This window comes from Myodes glareolus, chromosome 26 (assembly GCF_982192425.1).
Source record: "Myodes glareolus chromosome 26, mMyoGla1.1, whole genome shotgun sequence".
In the NCBI taxonomy this organism is placed as follows: Eukaryota; Metazoa; Chordata; class Mammalia; order Rodentia; family Cricetidae; genus Myodes; species Myodes glareolus.
In genome coordinates, this window is record NC_142051.1 from 20,520,861 (window position 1) to 20,540,088 (window position 19,228).

Below are 19,228 nucleotides of genomic sequence, written 5' to 3' on the forward strand. Positions count from 1 at the left end.
AGCCTCCCTCCCAAGTGCTGGGATTAAGGTGTGCACCACCACCAACCAGTCTAAATGTCTTAGGTATGCACACATGATAATACCATTACTATAAATACAAGGCAATGAAAAACCCATAGGTGAGGACTGTGGGCATCTGGTGAGCAGGTGTGACAGCAAATGGGGATTAGAGTATAGAGCTGAGGACTTCTAAGTACTACAGTGATCCCTTCTCAATCTGCACGTCTATGTAAATAAGTACTGATTTTATTATTCTGTAAATGTCAAGTATATTTTACACTTTTACATGGAATACTTCATAGTACATAAAGATATTAATTTCCTTCTAACAAACACTGTTAAATGATACCTAATGCACAGAAAACACAAATAGAAGCCACTATGGCGACCAGAATTTAAACCACATTTATTTGTGTGTGTGCACGCATGCATAACCATGGATGTGCAAATAGGAGGCACAATCACCCATGGCATACTTGTGGAAGTCAGAGGACAATTCGCAAGAACTGGTCCTTTCCTTCCACATCATTCAGAGACCCTGAGACAGTCTGACAACTCAGACTGCCAGGCTTGGCCGAAGAAACTTTAACTCACTGAGCCATTCACTGGTATATTATGACAATAATTTTATTATACACCTATTAAAATATACAGAAAATCTAGCTCTATATTCCTCAAAGAAGAAAGCGAAAATGACAGAAGCCAACTGAATTGATGCCCTGTTATTACTTGATAAAGTGTGTGTGTGTGTGTGTGTGTGTGTGTGTGTGTGTGTGTGTGTAAAGGAGAGTATACTCTCCCAGATTTTCCTAAGAAAATTAAATCCCAATAGCAAGAACTAGCTTATAGGTTAGTATTTGATCATCCTTCAATACCTTAAGTTAAAAATACTTAAAACATTTTTTCAAAAAAATCCCTTATTATTCATCTATTCATCTTTCTAATTTGATACAGAAACAACTCAAAGGACCTGGCAATGGTAAGCCAGACCACTCCAGCCCTCGTCTCAGCAAAGATGCTTAAAACAAAGCTGGATTAGTCATTTTAATTTTCAGTAAATATGTTCGTTATTTTAGTTTCCCTTGTAAAAGCAGTGTTAAACATAGATTCTGTAACATTTTACAAGAGGATTTTAGAAATATTCTATTCTTATTTTCTTAATTTGCCAAACATGATGTTGACTTTCACGATGCTATGGAATGACTTCCTGAACACAAGGAACAACGATAAATCTGAAACTAATCTCACCTCAGAGCATCAGCGAGTGCCCTGGACTCAGAAACTCGGACGGCGGCAGAGCCTGTAATTCATACTGTTCCTAACCCAACTACTTATGGCTGGCAGCCAGTACAAGTGCTGGGATTGGGGGTGGGGAGAATAAAGATGGGGGAAGGAGAAAATCAAGAGTCCTCTTTAGACAATACAATTCTCCTGAGCTATACTATTCAAAAATGTATTTGTGTGTTTATGGCCCAAGATAGGTTCAGATGTTCAAATGTCTTACCAAGAAAAGAAGAATTGCTTCGATTCATGGAAGAAAGTGACTTCTAGGTGTCTTTATCTGTGGAACCACTTTAATGAAGGTTCTCCTGTGTTTGTCATCTAAGGTTATACCAGCAACACCTAACACGGTCACCTGGGGAATGTGAACAACCCTTTACAGCTGAAAGCTGCTTCAGAGAAATCCTGTCTTTATGCTGACGTTTTCTATTAGCTCTTGATGTAGGCTTCTGTCATTTTTAATGCGCCAGAACAAAGAGGGAACTGACTTTAGGTTTAAGAGAATTTACTATGGGGCAACAGAAATGCAATACTCAGATGGTCCAAGTTAACTTTAATGAAACAAGGATAATCACTGAACAAAGACTTTTGCTATAAAATAATTCAAAACTTTAACATTTAAGAATTAGTTGGAGCCAGTTATAATGTGTATGCACCTGTAATCCTAGCACTCTCAGGTGGGTGAGACAGGAGGATTATAAATTCAAGTTAGGCTGAGGAGTATGGGGAATCTGTGCCTCAAAAACAAAACACCACCAAACAAAAGTCAGAATGAAGAAGGCTGAAGTTCATAGAACGGGAGACAGACGGTTCTCACACAGAGCAATGTATCTACATGCCAGCTTAAAAATGAAAATGTAGAAAAAAGCTTTTTATAACAAAAAATGTCAGCCACCAGTCACAATACTTTGTAAAGCTCGATAACAAATCTTAACTATGACCCGGAGGGAATGAGCATCTCCCAAGAGATGAGCTATGAGTTGGTCCCATCCTCTTCTGCTACTCCTGTTCCATAAAAACAGACAAGAAAACAAGCTTAATTAGTCAACACGTCTGCCTTGCCCGACAAACAGACCGGTTATAAACAAACCTTACCCTTTCTGAGACTGTAACAGTTCTTAAACTACCAGGAAGAAAGCTGATTTTAAAGTGTGGGGGAGGGGGAGTGCTGAAGAGATGGCTCTGTGGTTGAGAACACTGGCTGCTCTTCTAGGGGACCTGGGTTCAATCCCTAGCATCTATCTGGCGGCTCACAACTGTCTGTAACTCCAGTTCCAGGGGATCTGATGTCGTCTTCTGGCCTCCACAATACCGGACATGTACACGGTGCATGGACACACATACCCATCTATATACATAAATTTTACAAAAATTTTAATAGTAAGATAAGCTGATAAGAAAAAATGTGGAAAATATGCAATTTTTGGAAGAAACTAAGGCATTTCTTAGACAGACAGCAAAGACTACCCTGACAAATGTGGGATGAGAAGAGTCAGTCTCTCCAGCTAGTCCAAAGGAAAACAGGAAGAGCCCAGATGATGGGAAGAAATTGTACTCTGGAATCCAATTGTTTTTAAGCAATTATGACCTCCCAAAGTTGATATAATATACATGAAAGAAACACAGCTAGAAAAATAGAACAATGAAACTAAATGAATTTATTTAAAAGTGACTACTTATTAAGCATGTAACTGAAGGGATTTAATAACACCCTTTACAAATCTCCTTGTTGAATTTGAAGCTAAATTCTACTGAAACAACCATATAAAGGAGCAAGTTATAAAATCTCAAAAGTACTGATAGGGATTTTGAAAAGGAAGACAGCAGGATCATGCGATAAGGTCTGATAAAGCCATAAAGGGCAGTGCGCGTTAGTATCTCAGCACTAGGAGGGTCCTTTGTAGGTGTTCAAGACCTTCCACAGTGTGGGGCCACCCTCGCCTACATGAGATGCTGTCTCAATGAACATAGGAATGGATAAAGAAGCAAACTATGTGGTAGAAAGGTTCAGCAATTACAAGGGAGAAGGACATTTTACCATGGGAAACCAAGAAAAAGCACAGCCCAACTGAAGAACAGTGAAAACCTTCTAGCAGGGTTTATGGAGAGAAATATCAGATAAAATTGGACATAATTAAAAGCCTTGACTAGCAGATAAAGAAGTTACAACTTATGTTCTTAGTATGCTCAGTTATTGCTTTCCATTTGCTCGTTCAAATGATGCTGCATGAGACAGATCTTTATAAACATGTGTTACTATGCTTCACCCCAGAGATACTGAGCTGAGTAGACTGTGGCTAAGCACAGCTCCCAGGTGATCCTCAGACACAGCCCAATGCACGCCACAGTTCTTAGCGACAGTAAAGCTGTTGTCCTTTTCACTAATAAGAGTGATACAAATGCAAGTCATCCAACTAACTTTCAATTACAGGGTTGAAAAATTATAATTTTCTATTTTTATTCTTGTTATTTTCTTGGAGACATACTTATGGGTCCCATGTATTCTTTGGCAATATGCACACATCTGTAGGAGCCTCTATTTCACCATAGCCTCACTTAATATTGACAATTTTTGTTTATTTGCTTTATAAAGAAAAATGAACCTGATATACTAGAAGGCAAGGGCTTAAGAGAAGAACAGTAGTAGGCCATACAGTTATATAACATTAGAGACCTGACCTAAGACAGTGATATTAAGAATAAAGGTCCCAAGAGAGAGATGAAGCCAGGCATGGTGGCACACCTCCCAGAAGCAAAGGAGGAGGATCAAGTGTATAAGGTGAGTTTGACGCTAGCCTGAATGATATGAGATCCTGTCTCAAAAATTCATGAAGGGGGTGAGGGGGAGGGTGCGGGAAGAACAAGTATATCCTGACGACGTAAAACTTGTAAAAGAGAAAGATCTCTTTAATATGAAGAAAAGCTTGGAGGAAATTATAAATCTGTCCTCATTAAAATTAAAAACATCTGTCAAGGGGACCATTACCATACTGATGAGTATGCCAAGACGGGAAGAAAATATAATACAGAGTCACCAAGAGATGGCACAAATATATTTAATAGCTCTTAAAATTCTAATAATGTGAGAATCCAAATTTTTAAATGGGCCAAATAAGAACTGATATTTCATAAAAGGTTCACAGTAGGCGTAAGAAAGAATGCTCAAAGTGAGTCAGTAGGGAAATACAAAGCCAGAGAAACAACAAAACCCCACGTGCAATTCTGCTACACAGCCAGCAGAACAACCAAAATGAGAAAGACTAAGCATGTAAAACAGTTCCGCTACCAGGCGGCTGGCAGGAACGTACTCTCAGAACAGTGTGGAGTCTGTAACTCCAGCACTCAGAAAGCAGGTCAGTGCCCGGGCTAATCAGTGAGACCCTGGTCCCAATCTTCCCACCACCCTGAAAAAGAAGTCTGGAAACCTTAAACCTTACAAAAAATGTGATGGAGTAGTTAAGTTTTAACTACTTAAATAACATGAATATATAATAATGCTCAATTTCTCCATTATATTAATAAAAAAAAGAGCTTAAAAGTCTAAACCAAATTATCACCACTGGAAGCAGACTACACATCACTAGACTCTTAGGTACTACCCAAAATAAATGAGACAACCATCTCTCTACAGAGCACTTTCTAGCAAAAGACAACTACAATTATTAAGTTTGAAAAATTTAAGTCTTAAAACGTGTACCAACTGAACTGACCAAACCTTAAACTAGCAAGCGCCAGTAAAAATCTAGACTAAAATTCTTTCCCAGATTAAAGCTGTTTTATACACTGCGTGAAGTTGGTCAAGGAAAATCATTCTTCCCAACTGACCAAGTTCCTCATCTGTAAAAGGAGGAAATGGTTTACATACCATGCTCCTATAAGAATTCTAATAGCTAACACATGTGAAAGCACTAGGAGACATTTGTCTTAAGCATTAATCAGTGTAGTTTTATAACTAATTCTGCCCATTCACAAGTGGAATTACTGGATATGAGTATATGTCATATTGCGGGCTATCAAAGAGCTATGATTACAGGTATGTACCACCATGACCCAGTTTATAGTCATTTTAAGTTAAAAAATTAATATCAGGCAGGGACTTGCTCACACTAGGAGAAATTCTTTTATTTTGCTCATTGTTAGTGTGTGGTACATGATGCACGCAGAGACAAGAGGGTAAATTCATGGACCCAGTTCTCTTCTCCCACCATTAAATGAATCTTGAGGCTTAAAGTCAGGGAGTCAAATTTGCTCAGCAAGTACATTATCCACTGAGGCGTTGAGCTTGCCTGCCCCACCCTAAAGAGAAATTCTAAATGAGCCTCCCAAAGATGCTGGAGTGTAGCATAGTCCAAAATGTCTACCTTCATCCCAAGTAGAATTATTTTCGTCAAAATAGTTATGACAAGTTACTATAATAATCATATCAACTACCAGATTCTGCTGTAAGTTTTTATGGATATGATCTTATTTTAAAACTCAGAAAAATATGATGTGTTAAAAACTATTATTTTGATTTTTTTATGTGTGTGGGGAGATATATATGCACATGGGTGCAGTGTCAAAGCCCCTCGGAGGAGCCCAGAAGATCCTGAGTGAATCCTAGACAACTGAACATTTAGTTATTTACACTGTCGGGAGTTTGGTTTTGCTTTGTTTAAATAGTGACTGTGCCCTGCTTCTTCCCTCTTGAAGAAGGTACCTAACTTAATTTTTTTTTTTTACAGGAGCCCAAAGCTGAAAGGCTTTGAACTTTTAAAAATGATTCTGGATTTCTGAAGTGATTGGATTTTTTTAAAGAGACTGAACGTTTAATGTTTGAATTAATGTTTGAATTCCTAAGTACTGTGGAAGTTTTAAAATTATTATGTCTTATATTGTGATATTAACATTCCATCTTTAGGATAAAAGAGGAAGGAAAGGTTCTAATTGAAAAGTGATGTGTTTGTGTGTCAAGTTGACAAAGGGTCAGTTATACAGCTAGGTTTATGTCAACTTGATACAAGCTAGACTCATCAGAGAGGAGGGAGTCTTTGAGAAAAATGCTTTCATTAGGTCCAGCTGTAAGGCATTTTCTTAATTAGTGATTGACAGGGGAGGAACCAGCCCATTGTGGGTGGTGCCATCATTGGACTGGTGGTCCTGGACTTTTTAAGAAAGCAGACTGAGCCAGTCATGAGGAGCAAGCCAGGAAGCAGCTCCCATCCACGGCTTCTGCGTCAGCTCCTGCCTCCTCCAGGTTCCCGCCCACACTGCTTCTGAAGATGAACTGTTATATGGAGCTGTGAGCAAAAGAAACCCTTCTTCCCCAAGCTGATTTTCGTCATGGCAGATCATCAAAGCAACAGTAACCATAACTAAGACAGCAACCTTTGGGCACAAAGATTTATAAGTGGTTAAGAGCACTTGCTATGATTTCAGAGGACCTGACTTCAGTTACAGCACCCACACCAGGCAGTTCCTAGTCGCCTGAAGCTCCAGCTCCAGGGCATCCAGACAACGTTCCTCCTCTGGCCTCTGCAGGTCCCCCACTCACATGCACATACCCACACACAGCCACACACACAAATAAATAAAACCAGTTTTAGGAGATTATAAAGAGACACATGTAGGTACTGTTAGGTAAAAGGTTGATGGAGAACAGGATGTTTGTAGGGCGCCAAATACAGCATTTCTGTTTTATTCAATGGATAATGTGACACTTCATCCACAACTCAATCTCATGTCCCCAATAGTAGGACAATCAGAAATTACGAGATGGAACATGCTGTAATACACCTTCCTATAAAAACACTACTTTTCAAAAATGCTCAAAATTAATGTAATCAAATCTTGACACTTCTCCAAATTTACAAGAATTACAAAAGCAAAGGAACAAATTAAATGATCGACGAAGGAATCAAACAGTCAACACTGTTTAAGTCACTGGGCCAATTTACTGAAAAGTCAAAGCACATGAGACAAAACAAACAACATCACTCTTCAGCACTGAAGATGTAATAGCATAATAACCAAATTGTTAAACGAGCCTCCTAAAGACCTGGGGCTGGGATGTAGCTCAGTGGTAGAAGTCTAAGCTAGCATGCTGAAGGTTCTGAGTTCAATCCTCAATACGACATAAATTGGGCATGGTGGTACCCACATGCAATCCTGGCACTCATGAGGTTGTCCTCCAGATCACATGGCTGGAAGCCTGCCTGCATTACACGGGACTCTAGGGAAAGAGGGGCTGAACAAGCCTGATCTCAAAAGGGAATTCATAAAGTCACACTAAAATCTGACACAGATAGTGTAGTTATGATAGAGGTCTAAATGCAATTTTAAAAAGTACAAGGTAACTAAATAATAGCTCCCTTTTCCCTTATCCATGGATATTACATTCCAAGACCTCAGAGGAGTCTTACAACCATTAATAGTACAATTTTTATGATTTATTTATGTATACAGTGTTGTGCCTGCAAGTATGCCTGCCTGCCTGCCTGCCAGAAAAAGGCACCAGATCTCATTAAAGATAGTTGTGAGCCATCTTGGTTCACAAGATGCTAGGAACTAAACTCAGAACCTCAGGAAGAGCAGCCAGTGCTCCTAACCTCCCAGTCATCTCTGCAGTTCCAACGGTACTAAGTCTTACTATATACAGACACATCTAATAATGTTTAGTTTAGAAGTGAGTGCCATAAAAGATTAACAGTAACAAAAACAATAATTATAGCAATATGCCATAGTAGAACTTATAGAGATGTTTCCCTTCATGCCATGGCATGGGCGCTGCATCCAGCAGAATACCCTTATCGACGGGATGATTCACAATCCTGGAAGGACAGAACAGGATCTTGGGCAAGATTTCATTACAAGACTCAGAATTAAGTGCAACTTAAAACTGAGGAATTTCTCATTTCTGGAATTTCCCATTTAACAATTTCAAACCAAAATTCTAAACAGATAACTGAAACCATTCAAAATAAAAAAATGGAACAATAAATTCAAGTCTTAAAAGCAAAAGCTCTTCCACTGCAGCTACGGAGTGTCACAAGGAAACAGAACATGCAATCAGACTCTAGCTGAGTACCAGAACCCTCTATAAAGCCAATCCATGGGCTTGAGTGAGTCTCAGACACCCTTTTATAGGTCTGCGAGGCCAAAGCCAGTTTCATAATACTACAGTATTAGTCACCAAACTCTGCTGCCATTTACTCATGGAAAATGTTTTGTTGATGGAAGTCAAAGCACTGAAAACAAAACTATTAATCTTGAATCTTTTATACACATAGATTTCAATTTTCTGTATGACAAAATGAGAAATGTATAAACCACTACTATGTAGCATATTTTAATACAAAATTCAAAGCAAACCAGTTTTAATTTAGAAGAATGCACAAAGTTCATAAATGCATTTTCCAATTCCATTTGGCAGCCAATGTTTATAAGACTACTGTTCATCAAGTTTTGCTGGACTAAAAACAGAACAATGCCTGATTTGTTATGTGCATATAATTCTATGTCCAGATTTTACTCATATACTTAAAATTATCATATTAAAACACATTGGCTATATAGAAGCAGAAATAAAAACTCAGGTCCCATTTTATTAAGCTAGACATTAAAAAGACTTGTAAAAATACCAAGTAGTAAGAAAGGGGCATCATTTTTAATAAAAAAAATTCATGATCCAGCATTTCCAAATACTCAAATGAAGGAAATCAGTATTCAAGCAATATTTGCAATCCAATTATTTCCTGAAGTCACTGCAACCATGATATAGAATCAACCTACAGACTCCTGAAAAAATAAAATGTTATATATGTGTGCAATGTTCACGGAAAACTAAATCCTAGTAACAACATAAAGAGAACTGGAAGATACTACATTAGTAAAGTAAAACTCAAGTAACCAGAGGTATGGGAGCTAAAAGAATCAATAACGTAGCAGTTAAAGGAACTGGTCTTATGGAAGTGAGTGTAAAATAGTGGTTATAAACTACTGGAAACGGAGAGGAATGAGGGCGGGGTAGAGAAAGAATGGCTAACACCAGCTGCCAGCACGTAAATTACTCCCCTGTCTCTGCAGACAGGTTACCACTGTTACCTGGCCCGGCCTTGAGCTCACACTGCTCTGCCTCTGTACCCTCTGTGAGGACCATAAGTGTGTACTCCTGTGCCAGCAACAGGAGGGACGTGAAGTGACCATCATCAATCATGTAATATTAACATGTGTTTATTATTTTAATTCAGTTGATAACAAACATTTTCTAATTCCATAGGGTTAATTGATGTTATAGTAAAGATCAACAAATGCAATTCACATAAACAGAACCTCTTGGAAATTTTCATTGTTTTATGGATGTAAGGAGGCCTTACGACCAAAAAGTAAAAGAAAACCTGGTTTACAAGAATGAGACAACTAACAAAATGTGTTGTTGAATCTAAGAGACGTCGAATAAGTAGGAAGGAAGGTGTACTAAGTCTGTTGCAATGATCCAAGCAAAATAAACAACAACAGCGAATCTGCACAAATCCAGGTGGAAATGCAGTGTGGACAACGAATGTCAGGCCTCTGCGGACAAACAAGAACTCAATCTGAGGCTTCTTACCCTGGCTGTGCGGACTTGCGGGACTGAGAGATGGCTGGTGCGGGTCTTTAGTTGGTGTTGGGTAAGCCTCTTTCCCTTGGCGCTGACTCATCTTTCCTGGGGTCAAAAGCTGAGGTTCGTCACTGTTTGCTACAGCAGCTCAAGGAAACAAAAGAAAAGAAATTACCATTAAAGCCATGGGTTTTGTAGCATAACTAATAATTTGAATAAAACTGAAATTCCTTAATGATTATATTACTCTCACCACTTTAGTAAGCTTGCATAATCATTTTGTTTTTATGTTCAGTTACTATAAATCCAAGAGGAATAGACATTAAGTCTCAGTTAAATAAAAAGATTGTAGACATTGTACATATCCAACTGTAGGGCCCCTATGGTCTACTGTGTATCTTTCACAGGGTAACATTAACTTTTCATTATCTGTCAATACAACAGGGAAAGACACATCATTTCAGAGAAGAGACACAAATGGTCAAAAGCATAAGGGAAAATGTACAGCTCTACTAATGATCAGAAAGTACAGATCAGTGGCTGCTGGAAACCAAACTGAACATTCAACTGAATTTCTACTCTGGTTTCTAATTTTTGATGGCAAGTAGTAAGATTTCATTTTCAGAGACTGCCTTCCCTAAGATTAAACAGCACGTAACAGCAAGATTCACACTCGCCCAAGGTTTCAAAGTCTATCTTCAAAAGGCTCCCTGATAGGGGCTGGAGAGATGGCTCGGCAATTAGGAGCAGTTGTTGCAAGTTCTATGCTAGCCCGGGCTATAGAGTGTTCAAGTTCAAGGTCTGCCTTAGCAACTTAGTGGGACTGTTTCACTGTTTCAGTTAGTCTCCACAGCTCGGCGAGAGCAATGATGCTAGCCCGGGCAGGGTCCTGGGTTTCATCCTGAGTAAAAAGAAAAAAAGAAGAGGGGTGGGGGAGGAGCACATGCACAGAGGAAGACAGATTTCTTTTCTCCTTACAATAAATCCATTGCCTCAAGAGCCAAAGGGTTGGCACCTTCGTATCTTTTCAATCTCCTCTTGGTTCCTGAGATAAGGGCCACCTCACTTTTCCTTAAAAATGCCATCTTGCAATTTTCTGAGCCTGTTTAATTTCTTTTTAAGATTTATTTTTTTTTAATGTGTGTTGTATCTATGTGAATGTATGCCACAAGTGTGTGGATGCCTATGGAGGCCAGAGGCAGGTGTCAGATTCCTCTAGAACAGTGGTTCGCACCCTTCCTAATGCTGTGAACCTTTAATACAGTTCTCATATGGTGCTGACTTCAGCCAGAACATTATTTGGTTGCTACTTCATAACTGCAATTTTTCTATTGTCATTAATCATAATGTAAATATCTGATATGTGACTCCATGAAAGGGTCTTTCAACGACCAAAGAGGTCATGACCCACAGGGTGAGAACTGCTGGTCCACAGCTAGGGTTACAGGTGGCTGTGAGCCAACAATGTGGATATTAGGACAGAACTCAGGACCTCTGGAAGAAAAGCTCTCTTAACTGCTGAGCCATTTCTCTAGCTCTTGGGACCTGATTCTCGTTCCTTCTATCAGGAATATCCTGGCCCAGGTTTTTACTTACAGTTTCCTCTTGCTTGCCGCCTGTATTCAAATGTTATCTTTTTGGAAAAATCTTTTGGTTTCTTCATGGTGCTTTCTGATAAACAGGTTCTTGGTTTTAATAAAGCACAATTCATCGATGTCTACGTGTTGGTGTCCACCCAACTCAAGCTATTGTCTGTCATCATGATTTCCATGGTAGCCCGTATCACCATCTGAAATATTTAACTATTGCCTCTCTTCTCCTCCACCAGAACTTAAATTTCATGACGCAAGATTTTTGTCTGCCTCATTTCCCCATAAATGTTTAATCCTGATTTGCTTCCTGACACATTGAAGATACTGCTTCCTGTTACGCTAAAGGTATATGACAAAATTTTACTTAAAAGCCAATCAACTAGCTTCACCATCATAATGTATATATTTTGGTTTCTCGAGCAACTAAATCTGGTTTGTTTTATTGATTAAAAAAATAAACAGATTTCTAATTAATAGTAGGAATACACAAAAACTAAGTCATTTATACAACATCCCTTCAGATGTGTAGTCCAGAAACATAACAGAGGAAAGACAAGGCATTAGGACACCTGACCAGGCATACCAGACAGATTCTGTCCTTCATTGCAGCACACACGAGCAATTTTCCATGAAAATTAAGGAAACAAATGAAAATACAAAACTTGAAAACTTTTAAAACAGAGTATTTCTATAGATTTTGGGCAGGTAGTAATCCCTATACAAAGATGTAATAACAGTAATTAAAAAGGAATTAATAGGTACTAGCACTACAACATTAAATTAGGAATCCAGTCACTAGATAATCCCATAATGAAACTGAAAAAATACTGAGGAGAATATAGTGATAACCATAAAGCTAACAAAGGTTGTGTCTAAAGTGTTTTCAATCTATAGCTTTATATATCAATTAGAAAAGACCAACAGCATCACAGAAAAGTAGAAGGGAGAACTGAACAGCATTCCACAGAAAATGAAAATGTCAGTAAGCACATGAAAATATTCCTTCTGCTTAATAATCAGAGAGATGGAAATTAAGTTTCACAGAAGGGTATTTTATAGTCATCAGAACAAAAAAAAATTAACAAACTTGATAATGTCAAATAAGAAAGATGGGATCATCAAGACCTCTGGCACTGCTGGAGTGTAAGCTGACACTGGCACAGGGGATAACCTGGGGCTAGCACACACTTGATGAACGCAGCACAGTCTTATGATACCTAGGAAAACTCCCATGTGTTCTGAGACAGGAGTCAGAATTTCAAACAATACTGTTCAGAAAACAAAAAAACAAAGAAAAATCTTCAAAAAGTTTAAGTGCTCACCAGTCACAAACAAAATGGAGTGGGGTGAGGAGTCCTGGAGCTCACGGATAAGAGCCCTCATTGCTCTGCAGACAACCTGGGTTAGAATCCCCATGCACACATGACAACGCACAACCATCTGTAGTTCCAGTTCTTGGGGTACCAACACCCTCATCTGAACCTCTGCTGGCACCAGGTATACAGACATGCATGCAGGCAAAGCACACATACTCATAAAATAAAGCAACAATAATAATTCTAAAATAAAAAAATTTAAATGAGTTATCCAAATGTGTGGTGTACATCATTAATCCCTGTACTTGGAGGGCAAAAGCAGTCTACACAGTAAGACTGTCTCATTTAAAAAAAAAAAAAAAAAAAAAAAAAGATGGGCTAATAACCTGAGGCACAAACCTAAGTTAGACTAGTATACGGCATCTATTTCTGGATCAAACAGCACAGATGAACCAGAGAAATACAACTACAAAAATCAAGTTTTCAACATATTACATATACTATGAAATAGTCCTTTAAAAAATAGGAGGGCACTGGGCTAGCATAGAAGAGGTATCCTGGATTTAATCTCTCATTTCAGAAAAGAAACAATAAATAAATAAATATATATATATATATATATATATATATATATATATATATATAAACAAGCAAAACTTAGGAATACAGGGACCAGAGAGATGACTCAGTGGTAAAGGTACTTGCCACCAAACCTGATGACCCAAGTTCAAGACTCACATAGTAAAACAAGAGAACTGACTCCCACAAGTTGTCCTTTGACCTCCAAAAGCACACTGACCACACAAATGTTAACACACATGCACGCATGCATGCACACACATAATTAATGCTACATTAAAAACCTTAGATATACATATGCAATTAAAATTTTTTTAAATTTGAAAAGACAATACTTTTTAACTGTAAAAATAAAAACAAGATAAACAAAATAGTTATGTATGGGAAAGGCCACAAAGTAGAGAAAAGGAGTAGATTAAAGCATGCTTTAGTAACTAATGCACAGGTGTGTGCCTTAAATAACTCTACTCATAGGGAACAGTCAGTTCACCTCTTCCTAACTCAATGGTCATGTGATTTTTGGAGACACGATTTCAACACAGAACCCAAACTGTACAGAACTCACACACTCTATCTGTCTGCCTCCTTACATCTTACAGGAAACTGTTAAATGCTGAAATTACAAACCTGTGCTGTCACGCCCAGATCTCAAGCAATCTCTTCTTTCAGAGTGTTTCCCAGCAAAACAGAAAGCCCATCTTCCTATCTGTTCTGTCTCAACCCATTTACAAACATTAACCATTGACAGACAAAGGAAGCTCTCATAACACAAATCATTCAGTGGCCTATAGGAAGTGCACAGTAGAGGAATATAGAAGCATAAGAAGCATAATAACTTTGTTTTTGTGTGTAACCACTGATGCAACTGATAAATATTTGCTAAATAACTCAAAAGCTATTTGGCATTGCAGTGTAGTTTCTGTCAAGTAATTCACCCGCCAATGGTGACATTACAGTGCCCTCTGCTGGTTCCACTTATAATGCAAGTAGCCTACTTTGCAGCTCCTGTTACTTAACAGAAACACAGTGGAATAATTATTATGGTTACTGCACAAGGTGTGAATCTATCACTTTCCTTAGTTCCTGAATTTAATTTAAACACTTCAAGAATTTTTCAAGTTCTGATGTTTGTCCGTAGGTTACATGGAAGCCAAGATAAGATGCCTAAGAAACCTGTATGTCAACCTAAACGTTTACGAGTCTTTCTCTTTGGAGATTATGGTAGTGATAGAATACAGTAATCCATAGAGGCTTTTTAGGATTTAAAAATATTCTTGACAAGATAAAAAACTGAATAAAAAGGATTTATGCTCTACTTTAAAATTCTCCACTACCTGATAATATTGCTATTTAATATGTAACATATTTTAAACAGTAAGACCTGTTGCAATTTTAAAAGTTAGCACATTACTTTAAATTATCATCTTATTAAACAGTTAAAAATATATTCCAATCAGTATTTGAGGTGAAAAGCAACTAACACAGACCAAAGATTATATATGGTCTACTTTTTCCTAAAATATACTACTTGTGGGAAATAATGGGTTTCATTATGACATACGTGTGTAATCAGACTCATGCACCCCACTACCCTCTCTACAATGACAGCAGGAACGAGAATCTCATTATGAAGAGCTTCTGCCATTGTCTTGCTCGGTCCCTTTCCTTGACCCCCAAAGGACAGAGATGGCTTGCAACAAAGAGCTGACTACTAGACACAAATACTAAAACTTCCAAGTCAGTTTCCTATGTTGCTATTCAATAAAATCAGATCTCTGTCCAATTTTTGAGGGAACAATGCTTTAACAACTTTGCTAGACCCGAACTCAAGCAGCAAAGCCTTACTCTCGCTTTGTAGTTCGGCAACAGTCAGCAGTGCGTGACAGCAACTGCAGCTTCCTGGAGATTAAGCTTTTAGCTTTAGACTTTTCATGTATAAAATTAATATTTTATTAGCTATCTGGGAAGTTCTTTTCAGTTCAGTGTTGCTAAGATTTCTTTAATGTAGCGACTGCTCCTGTCACTGTTTAGATGGACTGAACAACCCTGAAGGGCCATGATTTATTTGGTGTGCTTATTCAAAAGCTACCACATGTGCAACCCGATTCAGAAAACAAAACAAAACCAGCTAAATTTGTTCCAGTAAACTGGACATAATTACATTTTAATGGGTAATCTTCTAGATTTGCAAGATAAAACATATTTTCAAAAAACAAACAAAAAATCACAGTTAAATTATATTTAAATTCTACACTAAAACACTATTTCTCGGTTTGATGAGGAAGTGAAGTCCTTCTATGATCTCTTCATGTGAGGACTGAGCAAGGGTCTAGTGAGAACAAACTCCTAAATAATGTAAATATCTGTGTTTTCTGATGGTCTTAGGTGACCCGAGAGGAGTGGCAATCCACAGATAACTGAGCAGGAGTTACAGGTGGTGGTGGACTCATCCTCTGGAAGAGCAGCATGTGCTCTCTACGGCTCTGGATAACGTGACGTCAGTACAGGCTCTGTCCAGGCTCTCCCGTGTATGACAGACAAACAGAGGGCACTGAGCATTTTTACAATTAAAACTGGAAAAGCATCTGTTGTTTACAAGTAATACCAAAACATTATCGTGTCCCCAAAGCATGGTATCCCAACTTTAGCTACTTACTTGATGGCCCAAGGACATCTTTGCTATCACCAAGAAGCTTTTAATGCAGAGGAATTGAGCAGCAAACAAACACAATCCAAACCAGGAAGAAGCAAACACCGGACGGAAGCAGCAGTGAGACAAAAGGACAAGAGGAACAGCGTTAGTCTGTGAGTAGGCAGCGCATGCACATTAGTGTCAATCATCGTAATTTATAAGACATTTTCTTCTCTATACCAAAAGAACCTTGGCGTAGACAATACCAAATGTTTGTTTCAACTTGGGAAGTGAGGATAGGAAGGGAAAATGGAATCACCAAAGTGCATTGCTTTGCGATGACTGAAGCCAAAGTTCCTTTAGATTCCAATTCAAGGTATAAATTAGGAGCTATAAAGCTTCTTCAGAAACCTAAAAGCACTGAGCATTCCTTCTTTTCCATCTGAAGCTTTAAACTACCTACCCTCCACCCTCTACTGACCGTGCGCAATGCATGCCACCAGAGCTCTCTACAGAGACTTGGTCTTACAGAGAGGAGAATCTATACTTCACGCTTATTGCATGGTGACCACGGGGCAAACGGTTTCTACAAAGACAACAACATGTTTAACCAAATTGCAGAAAGAAAAAGAAAACAGGAAATTATTGTCAGATAAGTCAAATCACCCAAGGGTGAGCTTTAAGTCAAGACATAATTCTCTTAGGACTTGCTAAAGACAAGCACAATCTGGAGCTACTAGTCCTTTAGCAAGCTGGGAAGACATCCCAGACTCCCAGCCCTAACCAGCCTCACTGAGGACCCGAGGCTGGCCTCAGTGCACAGTGCTGCTCCTGCAGCCTCCTACGTTCTGCCATACCAAGCAGAAGATTCAGTTCTTTAATGAAGAAGTTAAAATTAACATCAACAGGGGGAAAAAGACTGCAGATCTCTAACTAGAAACTCTTTTAGCCTCCACTACAGTCAGGACGCCCTTACTGGGCACACAGCTCTCAGCTGTCCTCAACTTCACAAGTCGGACTAAAAACTTCCCACTGATTGACGACATTGTTCCGACACAGTGAGGACCTGTAGCCGGCTGTGACCACACAAGGTGACCTGCTTGCTTCAGGCGTCTGTCATCTCCTTGGAGAACTCCTACCTGCCACTTTCCTAAAGTGACAGCTGTTGAGCAATTCTGAATATCATGTTCTGTGTCTATTTTTCTTCAGATGTTAATCCATGCATATTCTTCTACGAATGAATTTCTGTTTCACAGAATACAGCTTGGCTGACAATGGGCTCATTGTGCTCGGGTCCTTATTACAAACAGCAAGCTTGAAGGAGGAGATTAAAGTCCTTGTGAGTCAGGGCTGGAGAGATGACTTGGCTGTAGGGAGCACTGGCTGCTCTTCCAGAGTCACCGCCTGTGACTCAGGCTCCAGAGAATTCACTCCTGGCCTCTGCAGGCACCGCACTCACACACACACACCCACAAAAAGGTTCACACATAAACACACAATTTAAATTTAAAAAAATCTTAAAAATTAGAAAAGCAAAAGTATCTGTGAAGACAATCTAAAATGGTGCCCCACGGTCCTTATTCCCTGGTGAAGAAACCCTTCTCTCCCAGAGTGTGTAGAACAACTGTATTTCCTCTTGTTGCTTTTGCTTTGGGGCAGGAGGAGGTGTGGGCTTGGTCTGAACACAGGGCCCAGACTATTCTGAAGCCCTTGATCTTCCCGCCTCACTCCCGGTCTGTAAAGCACGTACTAGCTCACTACTCATAAAGAGAGAACTGCAAAAGCACAGCAGCCTCTTCTGAGATCAGGCCGTGCTCACAGCGCTCTCACAGGACAGTCTCTAAGGTGGCCTCCAGAAGGCGAGCACTGAGGCGAAGCACTGGGTCAGGCTGAAGACGTTCTCTCCTCTCCAGCCAATCAATGGAGTTAACAGTACTATTCCCTCCTAATCATCACTGTAACCAGCTGCTCTCAGATTCCTGAGTCACAAAGCTTGAAATAAATGTTCATTGTTTAATACAACTTGATTCTAGGATCACTTCTGAGACAATAAATTGTAAATAAATAACAGTGGAAAACTGCAAGAAGGCAGGAAACTGACAGAGTCAACTCTAGCCAGCTTTAAACACATTTCAGAGATAACTATGTCTTCTTCTTCTTCTTGCAATGATAAATTTAAAGAAAACCTACATTTACTTGTCTTAAAACAAAACTCCTAAAAAAACTAAAATAAAGAAAATCAAATACAGTAGTTTGTCTACTCGAGGAGAGAAGGAGATTGTTCATCAGGGAATAAGGACCAGTGGGTGCCATTTTGGATTATCACAAATACTTTTGCTTTTTTAATTTCTTAGACTTTATTATTATTTTTCCCCTAGTTTAATCAGTAAATTCACAAAGGAAAATTGTACTTTTAACCACAGAAAAAGCAGGAGAGCAAGAATGTGTGTGCACATGTACCTACACCAAAAAAAAAAATTTACAAACCTATATATTTGAAGGTTTTAGGGGAGTAAAAAGTTAATACGCTGATTTTTGCTGTACGACTTTGTTTTATGCTCTCTAATTCTGTTGGTTAACAGCGGGGCTGATTTTTGCGCAGTTTCTATTCCTTACCTGCTCACGTTCAAAAACTAATTTTCAGCATAGACAGTAACTTCAGGTATTGTTCCAAAAACTGCATTAAAATACCAACATTACACCTTTCAGCATGGCTGTGCCACTTGTGCCTTATCCCGTTCATTGGATTTAATCATAACTTGTTCAGTCTGACACAGTGAATGATGACCTGAAATACATACTGCCAATACATCCAGTAAATAGTTCAGTAACAGCTATAGGCATAACATAGCACCAAAGGATACTAGCAGTAAATGATATAGACACAAATCCTGTCCTGGGGTGGGGTTCGCACCTCAGTGGTACAGGGTGTGCCTAGCTCTGGTTTCACACACACGACCAATATCAGAATTCTGTCAGAGTATTATTAAGTTTTAGTGGAGAAAAGGTAGAAGACCATAATAAACATTCTATAGTTTAAAAATAAAAGGAGAAGACAGGCATAGGCTAGGGGCATACTGAGCATCAAGGGAAAGGAGCCCTGGGCTTCAGACAGGCAGCCTAAGAACACCCTCCTAAAGTGTTCAACAAACAGGACAAGGAGAACTGTGAGAAAGAACTCTACAGGGAACAAACAGTAAATGCACAGGACTGGGGTGTGAGCCAGTGCCAATGGCCTGGGAATCCGTGT

The 19,228-nt window shown here is 38.9% G+C and overlaps 1 protein-coding gene across 11 annotated transcripts in view; it reads right to left on the reverse strand.

Annotated features, from left to right (window-relative positions):
• Osbpl8 (oxysterol binding protein like 8) overlaps positions 1 to 19,228 on the reverse strand; it is a 135,184-nt gene that overhangs the window by 64,805 nt on the left and 51,151 nt on the right. For 3 of the 11 annotated variants that reach the window (XM_048418195.3, XM_048418193.3, XM_085683259.2), the window contains 2 exons: positions 16,003 to 16,039; positions 9,869 to 10,006 (listed from right to left, as the gene is read on the reverse strand). In XM_048418195.3, the coding sequence (XP_048274152.3) occupies positions 9,869 to 10,006; positions 16,003 to 16,039 (175 nt within the window). The remainder of the gene's footprint in view (positions 1 to 9,868; positions 10,007 to 16,002; positions 16,040 to 19,228) is intronic. The other 8 variants (XM_085683264.2, XM_048418197.3, XM_085683265.2 and 5 more) reach the window with 3 other exon arrangements.